At 39.6% G+C, this 12,265-nt stretch overlaps 1 protein-coding gene across 10 annotated transcripts in view; it reads left to right on the top strand.

Moving 5' to 3' along the window:
• Positions 1 to 12,265, top strand: part of LOC131693242 (oxysterol-binding protein-related protein 2) — a 52,934-nt gene that overhangs the window by 7,811 nt on the left and 32,858 nt on the right. For 2 of the 10 annotated variants that reach the window (XM_058980909.1, XM_058980906.1), the window contains exon 1: positions 8,507 to 8,696. The exons of 4 other annotated variants lie outside the window; for them this stretch is intronic. Coding sequence is in view for 3 of the 6 variants with exons in the window: in XM_058980910.1 (XP_058836893.1) it covers positions 8,957 to 8,991 (35 nt within the window). In the remaining 3 variants the exon portion in view is untranslated. Of the gene's footprint in view, positions 1 to 8,506; positions 8,697 to 8,941; positions 8,992 to 12,265 lie in introns of those variants that run through there. 4 more of the 10 variants (XM_058980905.1, XM_058980904.1, XM_058980908.1 and 1 more) reach the window with 4 other exon arrangements.

Below are 12,265 nucleotides of genomic sequence, written 5' to 3'. Positions count from 1 at the left end.
CATAAGTGACTCACATTAACTGAGCAGTGCTATGTTTTGAAAAAGTCTAATATGCATCACTGCTCTGCGCCGTTCATATTAAGCTGTAGATTTTTCGCGTTTGTGAACAGTTTCTTCGGATTATTCAGGTGTAGGGCACCAGCCAATTTCGCTGTGGAGTATAACTCGAGCGAGTATTGCTCTGCTTTATAGTTACCAGGGAATGAGAGCCCAGCCAACGTGTAGGAAGGAGGCATCGTTTGGAGAGCACACTGCGGAATCTGTCATCACACTTGCTAGGGAAGTTCTAGCAAAGGAGCAGCCATCGTTAGCACAGGAAAAACTCATTCGATTAGACCAAAGCAGCAACTGCAGATAAGCATAAGCAATAGTGAGGTGATTTGGTGAGATTGAAGGAAGTTAACTATTTTAATCTAACTTAGTGAAATATAAAATTTTGAGGTTAGCACAGAGTGGACTATTTTTTCCGTAAGTTGTACTAAAGTGGATTTGTTTTTCATGATCCTTGTTTTGTGTGTAAATATTTGGTAGTCACATTTTGGCCACCTTTAAATGAAGTGTCGGTTAGGCAAAAAAAACTGAAACCAAGAGCTGATAAATGCACTACAGTCATGATTCGCTGGTTGGGCCACACCCTCCGTCTAACTAACGAATTTAATTCGTTAGTTGGACCAAATACAAATACGCCCACCCCTGAGTCGATTCCCAGTCCTACCAGGAGTACTTGCTCCAAATTTGAAGCAAATCGGACAAGTCTAGCTACCGAACCAACATGCTTGAAGTTTGTATGGGATTTTTCGACAACTTACATGGAGAAAATTTACTAACTCGCATTTTTGCCGCTAGGTGGTACTGTATGCATTGTATTATTACTGTAAGTGAAAATAAGAAAGATAATTTATCCGTCTATAACTTTGTCGAAGACTGCTAGTCAATCTGGTTTTGATGAAACAAGTTATTAAACTTTTAACGAGGTGATGTCTGAGTCAGTTTTGCATGGGACGTAGCAGTGCATGGTAATGTATCAGTACTTGATTCGCACGAACTAAACATTTTTCTGAAGTAATTATTAGGTTTAGCTCAATAGTATATTCAGAAGAATTATAGTAAAAAATACGAGTAATGTTTTGGTTAAAACATTTTAGTTCCACATTTTACAGGATAGATGGCGCCAACACAAACTTTTCAACGGAAGGAGAGAGAAATTAGGTGTTTTCCACAAAGTTGTAGAACAGGTATTTTGCAATAATTCTTCCGAACATCTCGATATTCTATCTCTTTTCTATGAAAAGTTAGGGTTGGCGCCCTCTACACGGTCACAGGCGGAACTAAAATTTTCTAACCAAATATAACTAGTATTATGTACTATAATTCCTCTGAACATACTATTGAGAAAAACCAAACGATTATTTCACAAAACTTAGTAACTTCATTTAAGCCGGATTGACTAGCAGTCTTCGACAAAGTTGTAGACAATTTAATTATCTTTCTTATTTTCATTTAAAGTGATAATATGATGCATACCGTGCCACCTATCGGCGAAAATGCGAGCTAGTGGGTTTTCTCCATGTAAATTGTCGAAAAATCTCATACAAACTTCAGGCACGTTGGTCCGGTAGCTAGACTTGTCCGATTTGCTTCAAATTTGGAGAAAGTACTCCTAGTTGGACCAGGAATCGACTCAGGGGTGGCCGATGGAGTTTTCAAAATTTCATTATTTTTCTGGGCAGTCTAGTGACCAGTGTTCGTTGAGAATATGTAACACCTTGAGGTGATCTGTTTGGGAGTGTCAAGTAGGAGAGGATAGGTTTTGTCGGACGCATTCTCACCACACGAACGTCGTTGCGAAGTCCTAGGAAGAAATTTCTCCAAGTATCTTCCTTAAAACTATACATCTCTCCGAATTTTGACATTACTTGTTTGATAGCAGCGGGACTTGTACCTGGTGCCAAGTCATGTAATTGTATTTCAATACTGTCATTATCTATATATCTTGGGATGCTGTATAAAATATCATTGCATTCGACGTGTTTCAAGTTGTTCTGCGAAGCAGATGACTTGACTAATTTTTGAACATAATCAGTACCTCATGACGTAGATGGTGGTACTGTACAGCATCAACTTATGCTACGTTGAGCTCCATGATCACTAGACCGGCAACAATTTTGACTTTTTCACTGCTACTTCAAATGGTAATTAGATGCACAAATCATATGCAAAATATGAGCTTTTTTCACCCACAAGAGGTTTCTAGTTTCTATAGTAATGTATATGGAAACTCGGAAATAAAAACTTAAAATCAAATAAAAATACGCAGTAACTTTGCATACCTCAAAACTTTTAGTTACATAGCTTATATTGTAACGAACAGCTTTGTTGAAGGTAGCATATTGATTGGAGGTTCCCCGACAAAGTTATAAAAAAATTAAGATCAATAGATTTTTTTAAAGCTGCCTATTCTAAGCATGTGTGAGAAAGAGAGGTAACACATAACTTTATTAATATCTTTTTACTGTTAAATCGGATCAATTTGCAGACTTCGGTGAAGTTGATCCTTACACTTTAAGCTATATATCTGCAGATTATGGGAGGCACAAGATGATACTGGCATTTTTTACTGAATTTATTGTTCTTTTGTCTTTTGTTCTGTCATCTATTTGCACATATAAACTTGAAAACTCTTGTGAGTGAATTAGAGTTTTCAGAAAAAGCTCATATTTGACAAATGGTATGTGAAGCCAATTACCGTTTGCTTTAACAGTATTCCGAAAAAAAAAAATCAAAATTGTTGCCGGTCTAATGCTCACCTTCAACATTTGCTTCACTTCACGAATCGATGGTCCAACCGGAGAAGTTAACAGCAACACAGTTTGCCCGCAACTGGGTATACACCTGCTTTGCATTGTCACGCATTGTTTGGTCGTGTTTCACACACTAGGTAGAAGGAATCAAATCCAGTAGTTGAGCTCTGGCAGAACGGTAGTCGGCGCATGCCCAGACAATATGTTCGATATCGTGGTAATCGTGGCCACAAGCGCAGATACCGCTATTTGCGAGCCCAATACTTCGGAGATGAGCGTCCAACCTGTAGTGATTGGACATTAGCCGAGACATCACACGAATGAAATCCCGACTCACACTCTTTCCTCTGAACCAAGGTTTCATCGATACCTTCGGGATGATAGAATGTAACCACCGTCCCAACTCTCCATTGCTTCAAGAGGTCTGTCAACTTTCTAGCGTCCTCTGACGAGAGATATGGAAAAATTCATTGAAGCAAATTGGTTTTTCGTAGGTCACCTTCTAAAGCGCCAGCCTTAGCTAAAGAGTACGCTTCTTCATTACCTGGAATGGAGTAATGCGAGGGTACCCAAACTAAGGTAATCTTGTACGATCTTACAGACAAAGCACGCAAGAGCTCCTATATTTTCCCCAGAAAATATGGAATATATTTTCTAGGTTTCATTGAAGGGAAAGCCTCTGTTGAGCTGAGGCTATCCGAGAAAATAAAGTAATTATCGGCGGGCAAATTAGCAATAATCCCGAGGGTATACTGAATAGCAGCAGACGTAAACTGAAGCAGGATCATTGAGTTTGAATGAGGCGGTGAGGTTTGGATTGAATATACCGAAGCCAGTGGAGCCGTCGAGGGTTGACCCGTCGGTGTAAACATCTTGTTGCAGTCGACTTCTCGAAAGTTAGTCATTAAGATGTTTGGGATCCCTTGCGGACGTATGCGATCCGGGATTCCATAAAATTCATCTTTTATAGATGCGTCGAAGAATACGGTTGAGCCAGAAGAATGAAAGAGATTGACACGGTTCGGATAATTTGAAAAAGGATTGATACTTTCCTCTATGTAATCGAAGTACAAGGACATAAATGGGATTGGAGAATTGAGCTCGACAAGCCTCTCGAAATTTGGATTCAAGATATCGCATCGGATGAGCAATCGATATGAGGTCCCAAAATCAATTTTCAGCGGAAGGACGCCCGCCAGAACTTCTACACTCATCGTATGAGTCGAGTGCATGCAACCCAACGCAATACGCCAACAATATTGGATTTGCTATAGTTTGATGAAATGTACCCCACCATGTTCCGGTTATTACAATGGTCCTTGTAATAGAGACCACACCGTCATCTGCACGCTTTCGTGTGTTTTGAGCAACGCAAGACAATCCTTCGTCCCTTTGCCTTTGCGAAAGCCAAAATGTGTATCTGACAGTAAGCCATTTGCATCGACCCAATTTTCGAGGCGGAACAAAATCATTTTCTCGAACAACTTTCAGATACAGGACAGCATTGCAATCGGTCGATACGAGTTGTGGTCGGAGCCTGGTTTTCCTGATTTTTGGGTGGCGATAACTTTCACTTTCCTCCAGTCATGAGGGACAATGTTACAATGTTGTTAAATCAGCAAGCGTCTCTTAGCAGAGTGCGGCAGATTCTTCAGCACGTTGAATTTGATTCTGTCTGGCCCAGCGGCTTTATTGTTACATGACAAGAGAGCAAGTGAGAACTACACCATCGAAAAAGGTGTTTCGTTCGCGGTATCGTGAGAAGACGCAGCGCGGTATGTTTTTTTTGTACCGGACCAGAGACCGGACAGTCCTTCTTGGCAAAAGCTAATATCCAGCGGTTTGAATATTCCCCGTTCTTTTTGGTACTGTTTCGGTTACGTCGAGCCGTACCGCAAAGAGTACTCATCGCTGTTTCTGTCGTTAACCCGTCGACGAACCGCCGCCAATAACTGCGTTTTTCGACTTTCATCAGATTCTTCATTCGCGTATCTAACGACACGTACTGTCGATAGCTAGCGGGTAACCTGGAAGGCCTTATACGCTGTGGCCATTTCCGCGTACAGGTCCCACCACGGGGTGGTATTATATAGTGCTTCTTGTTTAATGGGTACGTGTATTCGTTTGATATTTATAAGAGTCTCAAGGGAAGCGGAGTTGTGGTGATAGCACCAATCAACGTCACGAGCGCCATTCTTTGCAGATGGCATCCGTATGACGCACCATTAAAGGCATCCGTATGACAGTATTGGATGTATAATTGTCGTTTAAATTCAGTTGATGCCGTTTTTGATTCTGAACTGAATATGAGTTTGTAGTCCAATATAACTTCAACGTTTTTGACTTGAGTCGCACACAGTAGCTCAGAATCATAGAACTTGCAAGGGACAAACATCGGTTGTTATTCGCTTCTTCGTTGAAAGGTCTATTAAAATTGTGTCTTGGATTACCTGATGATTTAACTTGTCGACACCACTGTTCGACTGCTCTTAATGCTTGTTGCATTAAGTCGAAGATTGCAAAATTTAGTAATTAGTATTTGATAATTGTCTATAAATCCGTAGATTAACAAATTCAATCTCATTGAAATTCCTCAACAAGCAAGTCGGCAACCAGGTTCAATAGCAAATGTGACAGAACGTCACCCTGAGGACAGCCGCAAATATTGAACTTCTGCCTGTCTCAGTGACGAGCAAAGAATGCGATTACTAAGCATTGCGTTTACCCAACTTGAGATGCATGCAGATACCCCATGACCGCGCGTCGTTTCCAGATTAGACAGGAAGGACACATTGTCAAAAGCACCTTCAATATCTAGGAATACATCTAAGCTCGATTGCTTGAGCGAAAAAGCCTCTTCAATGTTATAAGCAACATCGTGAAGCAGAGTGATCGTGAATTTTCCACACTGATGTGCATGTAGCATTTTGTGCAGTGGATATTCAACTAAACTAGCGTTGATCGATAATCCGTTCCAAAGGTTTTGGAAGAAAAGAACTTAAGCTCGAACGCACTCTTGGCTTCTTCATAGCTTGAGCGCTCACTTTAGGAATAAATCTAGCAGCTATTTCTCGCCATGGTTTCGGGATCAGGACTGGAACCCATAAACTTTTTCAAGACATGTTTGAGAATATCAAATCTCTTTGTAGCAGCACGGGAAAGATTCTATCAACAGCCCACTTCAGTGGTAACTAGAATTACCAACCGTTCTTCTTTTAAATGTCGACATGTCTTTAATGTCGATGATTTTGGAAAGCGTCCTTTATTATACTAAAAAGGTCCTGATTTAGTTTCAAACCTAGATGTATTTCAAAATTTTTCATATTAATTTTATTCCTAGGAAAAATAAAATAAAATCATCATTGTAATTGGTCATTTTCTTTCAGTGCTTTTTGTTATTAAAGTCGGCAAAATGCTACTTATATGCATACCCTTCGCTAAGGAAACGAAAGCTCTTTTACTCCAAAATGAATAAAGTCTGCTTCACTTACGATTGAGATTAGAATGTTTATTCTGAGTAAGTGCTTAAAGTGGTCGAATGTAGAGTGTTGTAACAGAAATCTGTTTGGAAAAAACACGAGTTTCATTGGTGAAAGGCCTCGAAACGAGCAGTCTTAGAATAGCTGTGCACCATGGTAAGCGAGAAAATTTATCCTGCATACTCCCGTTGAAAAGTCGACACTGGCCTATCCATCTCAGCGGCATTTTGTTCCAACATCGAGCTATTTGTGCAACATTCTGAGTCGTCTTTCCCGTGGGCGACACAGCGGGTAGTTCGACCAATTAATATCCTTGTGGGCGAAATCCACTTTATTGTCACGATATACCTCCTGGTTGTACTGACACCTAGCCAAATCTAGCCAACATTCCATTGGGCCTTCTCCAGGAACTCTTGCTTATACAACTTCGAGTTCATCGTTTTCTTAGGACTTAAAAACTTGGTTTTGAGTTTGCAGCTGCAAATTCCTTACCAGATCATAAGTTTCTGGTAAAATTTACAGGGCGAAAACAAGCTCGTGCTCAAGCTAGATAAAACTTTTGCCCAGCAGTCTGCGGAAACGAGTTTTCGACGAGAGTGCAGAGTCTACCATCTAGCCAACTTTTTACTAATTGGATCAGGGCGAAACCTTCACCGCTGAAACACGCGTGTTTTCCAAACAAAGTCGCTATTAAAACTTTCCAAATCAAACCACCAGAGGTGCTGGTACAGAATTAATAATAGCATAGCATAGCATAGCATAGCATAACACAGCAAAAACGATCGCACTAATCATGGGTGGCTGATACAGTGGACTTCTACATTAGTATACATAGTTCACTGCACAACTGGCCATGTTCCTACGATCGATAAGGGGAAGGAAATATTAGTTAAATATCTACTTCAGAAGATACAGGAGACCCACGCAATCGTCATAGGTATTACGGATGTTGGAGTTTGTTAGTAGGTAAGGAAAATGGGAAATGGGTTTGGTAAGCAAAAATGATTACGTACTGTTAACGAAAGTTTCGAAACGAATATATAAAAAAAATAATAAATAACAAATTTCTTTCGACGTTTTGATTCAAGTTTCAAGCGTCAGGTTCCACCTCATTTTTTATGTATTCCGATGGTAGTGTTTCGATCGCTGCATCCAAGTGTCACATTTGAAAGGTCCACGGGGAAATGAAGATTCGAGAATTTGCACTTTCGTGTACACACTCCTGCGCTGCCATGTCGTTAACAGATGCCTTATTCATGCCAATCGTCTTTTCTATTTAAGTCTTGAATTTGTCGAAAAATCAGAAAACTTTGACAAAATTGACGGCAGCGAAATTTTTTGCGTCCAACACACATGGCTACTATGATGCCGCTCAGGTGCTGGTACAGAATTAATAATGTGTGCGAATTCCAAGCGCAACAGGTTTTAACATTTAATGTAATGTGTCCTTAAATTGCTTTCAACCAATTTGGTAACCCTAGTGCTAACACCCACGAGTCCGAATCACCAGATCGAGATCTGTGAATATTGTTCAGCTCCGGATAAATACAACCTGGAAGGTGTGCGTGAAAGGGACAATTCAAAACATCATTTTCGAAGGAGTTCATTTGAAACTCTTTCGATTTTGAAAAAAATTTATTTAACATTCTGGCTTCGTTTAGAGTAGAGACATTAGAGCATAGGTTTCGTCACCCAGCCCGCTCTGCAAGATATTAAGACATTTCTTATGTGCGCTACGAGCTGACCTGAAAGCCCTCGAGTTATCATGCTGACGCCGCACCGGTTCCAAGCTATTCTAATATTCTTTTCCATTCTTTCAAGCTCAGTCCCAGTCCTCCACTAAGGGGTTCCACTTGTCGATTTAACAGTACGAAACGGACAAGCTTATAACTTTTTGAACTCGTTGGATCACCTTTCTTGCAGGATTCCTCTGAAACTTAAATTACATTGATTATTATGATACTCTGAAGTTCGACAAAGAAGATTGTAAAATTTATTGAACTTCCCTGAACATAGTAGGACAAATCTGAGTTTCATACAACTTGAAAGCTCGCAGCACTGCACACATTCGTCCTGTGAGCGCCATAGATTTTCTACTCGTATCTCAAACAGGAAGAAAATGAGTATCGTTTGTGTGGATGTGTGCGTGTGATGAAACCGTGAGCGACAAGGAGGAGGCAAACGAAAGGTTTTCCTGATATTCCTGCAGGCTCGCTAAGGGACTGAGTCGAGCTTTGGCAGTGAAAGTGAATGGATGGTGAAGTATTTTAGTACGTGATTTGTGTTGTGAGTTGCAAATTTCAACTCCACATGAGAGACACAGTCCTCCCTCTTACCTAATAAGTTTTTATGAATGAAAGGGCGAAAATCGATATCCTTGCAGGAAGTGATTATTTCGTATGAAGTGAGAAAAAAGGTTCGGCGTCAGTGCTACTGTTGTACAGCATCTATGTTTTCAATGTGAAATCTGTTGGGAAAACTACAAAGGAATGAAAAAATAAACGCTATAAGAGTTTGTGCTGTGTTTGGCTGGGGTGTTAGTGAACTGTAAACAAGCATTCACATGCCTGGATTTATCCATTCGCAATATCGTGAAGCGTTCATTGGATTAAGTGGTTGCCTATAGTGTCATTTCTCTTGTAATGCTGTCCTATGCTCAAAACAAACTGAAACCTGATGAACGGGGTCTATGCATTCCAGCAGTTAAATCGGTCGGTGTCCTTTCCATGTTTTTACTGCGTTGACCTCCATTTATTTCAACGCAATAAGAGAGTTGCTACAACACCAGTACATTATATTTCTATCGGACATTTACTGCTTTATTCATCTTTGATCTTTCTATGTTTCATTATTCAGAAACATTCATATCCTAGTCATACCTAATCAACGTTTTCAATCTGTAACATCTTTTTGTAACGCGATATGTCACAAAACAGTGCAATGTTTTCTATTATGCCTTGAACAAAGATCAGTAGCACCGTTGCTTTGTGTGGTGGCAATAGAAAACATCTTCCTCGTCAAACATTGACTATGGCAATAGCTAATTTTTGCATGGGAAACAGTGGCCTATTTTTATCTATATAAAGCCTAAAGAAGCGTAAGAGCATTTTCCGCCACAACCTTCCCTTTTCGAAAGGTTGCTATCACTCTGATTTATCTCTTCAATATGTATAGGTGTTAGTCGTTTTCCATGTTTTGTGTCTTTATCTATAAATATATACATTTTCCCGACGTTGCTCTTTTGTCCTTCTGGCGAATCGTTGTATCTTCGTGGCTTTTTTCTATAGCTGTAGATCTGTCCCCTATTCGTGTTATCACGGCGCGTTGTGATGTTTCTGGTCTTCTTAATTTGTCCTGCGTATGTTTTGGGGCTAGTTTGATTCTGTTTTTCTAGGTTTCGTAAATATTTGTATACTTCTAATAGGGAGGACCGCCGCAATGTTGAAGTGTTATTGATTAATTAAATTAGAGGATGTGATTTTTCGGGTTTGCTTTGGGATTAGTAGATTACTCTTGACCTATAAAAATAATGGCGAGTCTCCATTATATTCTAGAAATGTATGTCTGGTAAAAGACTCTCCGTCTCCATCAAAAAAGTAGGCAGGGAAAAACCTTAACATATTAAATTTTGAAATTAACTTGCTTAAAGGACGTATCCGCCTTTTATTTAATTTTCATGTAAGCAATGAAAAATTACGAATATGTTCTGATTTGTGCATTCGTCTTAATCATTTTTTTTTTATTCAATTCTGTTATTTTTCTTCTGACCCCACCCATCAAATCTTTTATAGGGGAAAGTGGTCGGTTGCTGGTACTGATCGGTTATCGGTGCCCCGGCGTAACTTTTGACAGAAAGCAAACATTGTCAGTCGGACAAATATTATTTATGTGTTATATTAGCACGTTCTTTTTGTGCCGATTGCTGAAGCAACCAGGCTCGTATGTTCTGTTTTAGAACCAAAATATTTGTTGAACAAGTAAAAATCAAAAGTTTTTGATCATTTGCTTAGTGTTATAGAAAGAAGCCTATCGATCGAAAAAATATGCGCATTGAATATTTACGATGTGAATTATTTCTATTTTTTTATTCAAAATTTGAATACCACCGAAATGTTCGCCACATTTGTTTTGTTCAGTTTTCGAAAAGGTTACTAAAGTCGGTTGTCGGCACCCCATTTTTTTCTGGCTAATGCTGAATTCCTTATGACCTAATCAATAAGGATATTTTTGTAACGGACTTTACGAGTAGATGCCAGAGATCGATTTTTGACACCATTCTGAAAACCAAGATGGCGCCAGGAATGGAGGAAAAATAATTAACGAACTCGGAGAAAATCGGGATACCATTGTCTAGATGCCATAGGTGACCTCCGCACCATAGTTGCTGAGAACTAAATGTCTCATGAAAAAGGGGATCGGTATCGGGAGAAATACCGCCGCGGAGAAACTCTCAGCACAAGCTAGTAGATAATTAGGAACGAGTACCACAAAGAAGGATAAGAAACCCTACGAAGATGGCTGTAAAGAGCTGTAAGTCGTTATGTTCGGTATCTCTGGATCAGCTTGCGTCTGAGCAGGTCAGATATACCACGAAGGCAAGCAAGACACAGCATAAATGAAAATGAACATGAACGATTAACATAAAATAAAAAGAGCAAGAGCACAATAACTCCTGAAGTAATACCTAACGGTGGCCCTGAAAGGATCTAGATTGGGAGGAACAAGAGGTTTAAGTTTAGTCGGTAAGCTTACTACCACCACAGTAAGAATCCGAGACTACCATGAGCCAGCAGCCAGTGGGTGCCTGATCAAGATTCCTTTGTTAAGCCAAGTCGACACAAGACTCAGCTCTCTGGTACTCGGAAAAAACTTCAACATTTGAGTGTTTCTATACCTTCCTCATATAAGGAACATAAAATCAAAACCCCCCCTCCCGTGTGTCGTATCAGTGTCAAGATATTAAGATTTGTGTGAGACGCTCATAAAATATGTGGATAAATGAGTCGATTTTCACTCTATTCTTATTAGCACGCTAACCATTTGAAGTCGTTGGTTAGATCAGTGCTTGTTAACTTTGCTCATCACATTCGCTAATTAATGAACTCACATCGGGGACGGGCATAGCGTAGTTGGTACATTGATTGCCTTGTACGCAGCTCATTTCTGTGATTTCTCTAACCCGAAAAGAGGCGAATGACCCTAAGGTTAAAACCTCTATAATCAAAAATTTAAAAAAATGAACTCACATCGAGAATCCTCGTTGCGCTCTACCAGTTTGATGTCATTTTTGTTATACACGTCAGAGCTCAAAAAAACTGACATCCCTGCGTGAACTTGAAAGAAAACAAAATTCAATTCATGCCCGGCACGATGATTGAAATGTTTGGATGATGGATTTTTGATCAAGAGTATACCACATTACGCAGTTCACTTATGCTTGAAGATGTAGAAGATGCCAACTTCTGCCTTCAAACTGTCCACATAATACCAAATGAATGCTTTGGTTGTTGAAGGAATTTATATTTCCTTTGCACTCAAGCGTTCGATGCTGCATGAAATTTCGGTCATTTGGAAAGTTAATGAATGAGGGAGGCGATGAATCTGAATGTTGGTTTCGGTAAATACAAGCAGAATGATTTTGAATTTTCGCGGCACTGATACTGGTTCCTACGAACGCACAGTGTTTTTTGCCAAAATCGCGCGATATAATAATTACGCCTAAATCGTTAAATTTGGATCAATAACGCCTTCGGAGGAATTTGTCGACACTATAAGCCCTTTCATATGGTGCTGTTATTTTAATGATGTTTCCTTCTAAAAGTGAGATATATTTACCAACTTTCTCGCAAGTACATATATGAAAATTATGTTTTCGGCAGAGCTGTAGAGCGAAATTTTGCCAACAACTTTGCTGAAGACACAAAGTCTTCATCTTTAATATCTTCAACATTATAGCTGTGTGTTTGTGGATGATCCCTTTAAAGC

The sequence above is a fragment of the Topomyia yanbarensis genome, chromosome 3 (assembly GCF_030247195.1).
Source record: "Topomyia yanbarensis strain Yona2022 chromosome 3, ASM3024719v1, whole genome shotgun sequence".
In the NCBI taxonomy this organism is placed as follows: Eukaryota; Metazoa; Arthropoda; class Insecta; order Diptera; family Culicidae; genus Topomyia; species Topomyia yanbarensis.
This window is presented reverse-complemented; position numbering and strand designations above follow the sequence as displayed.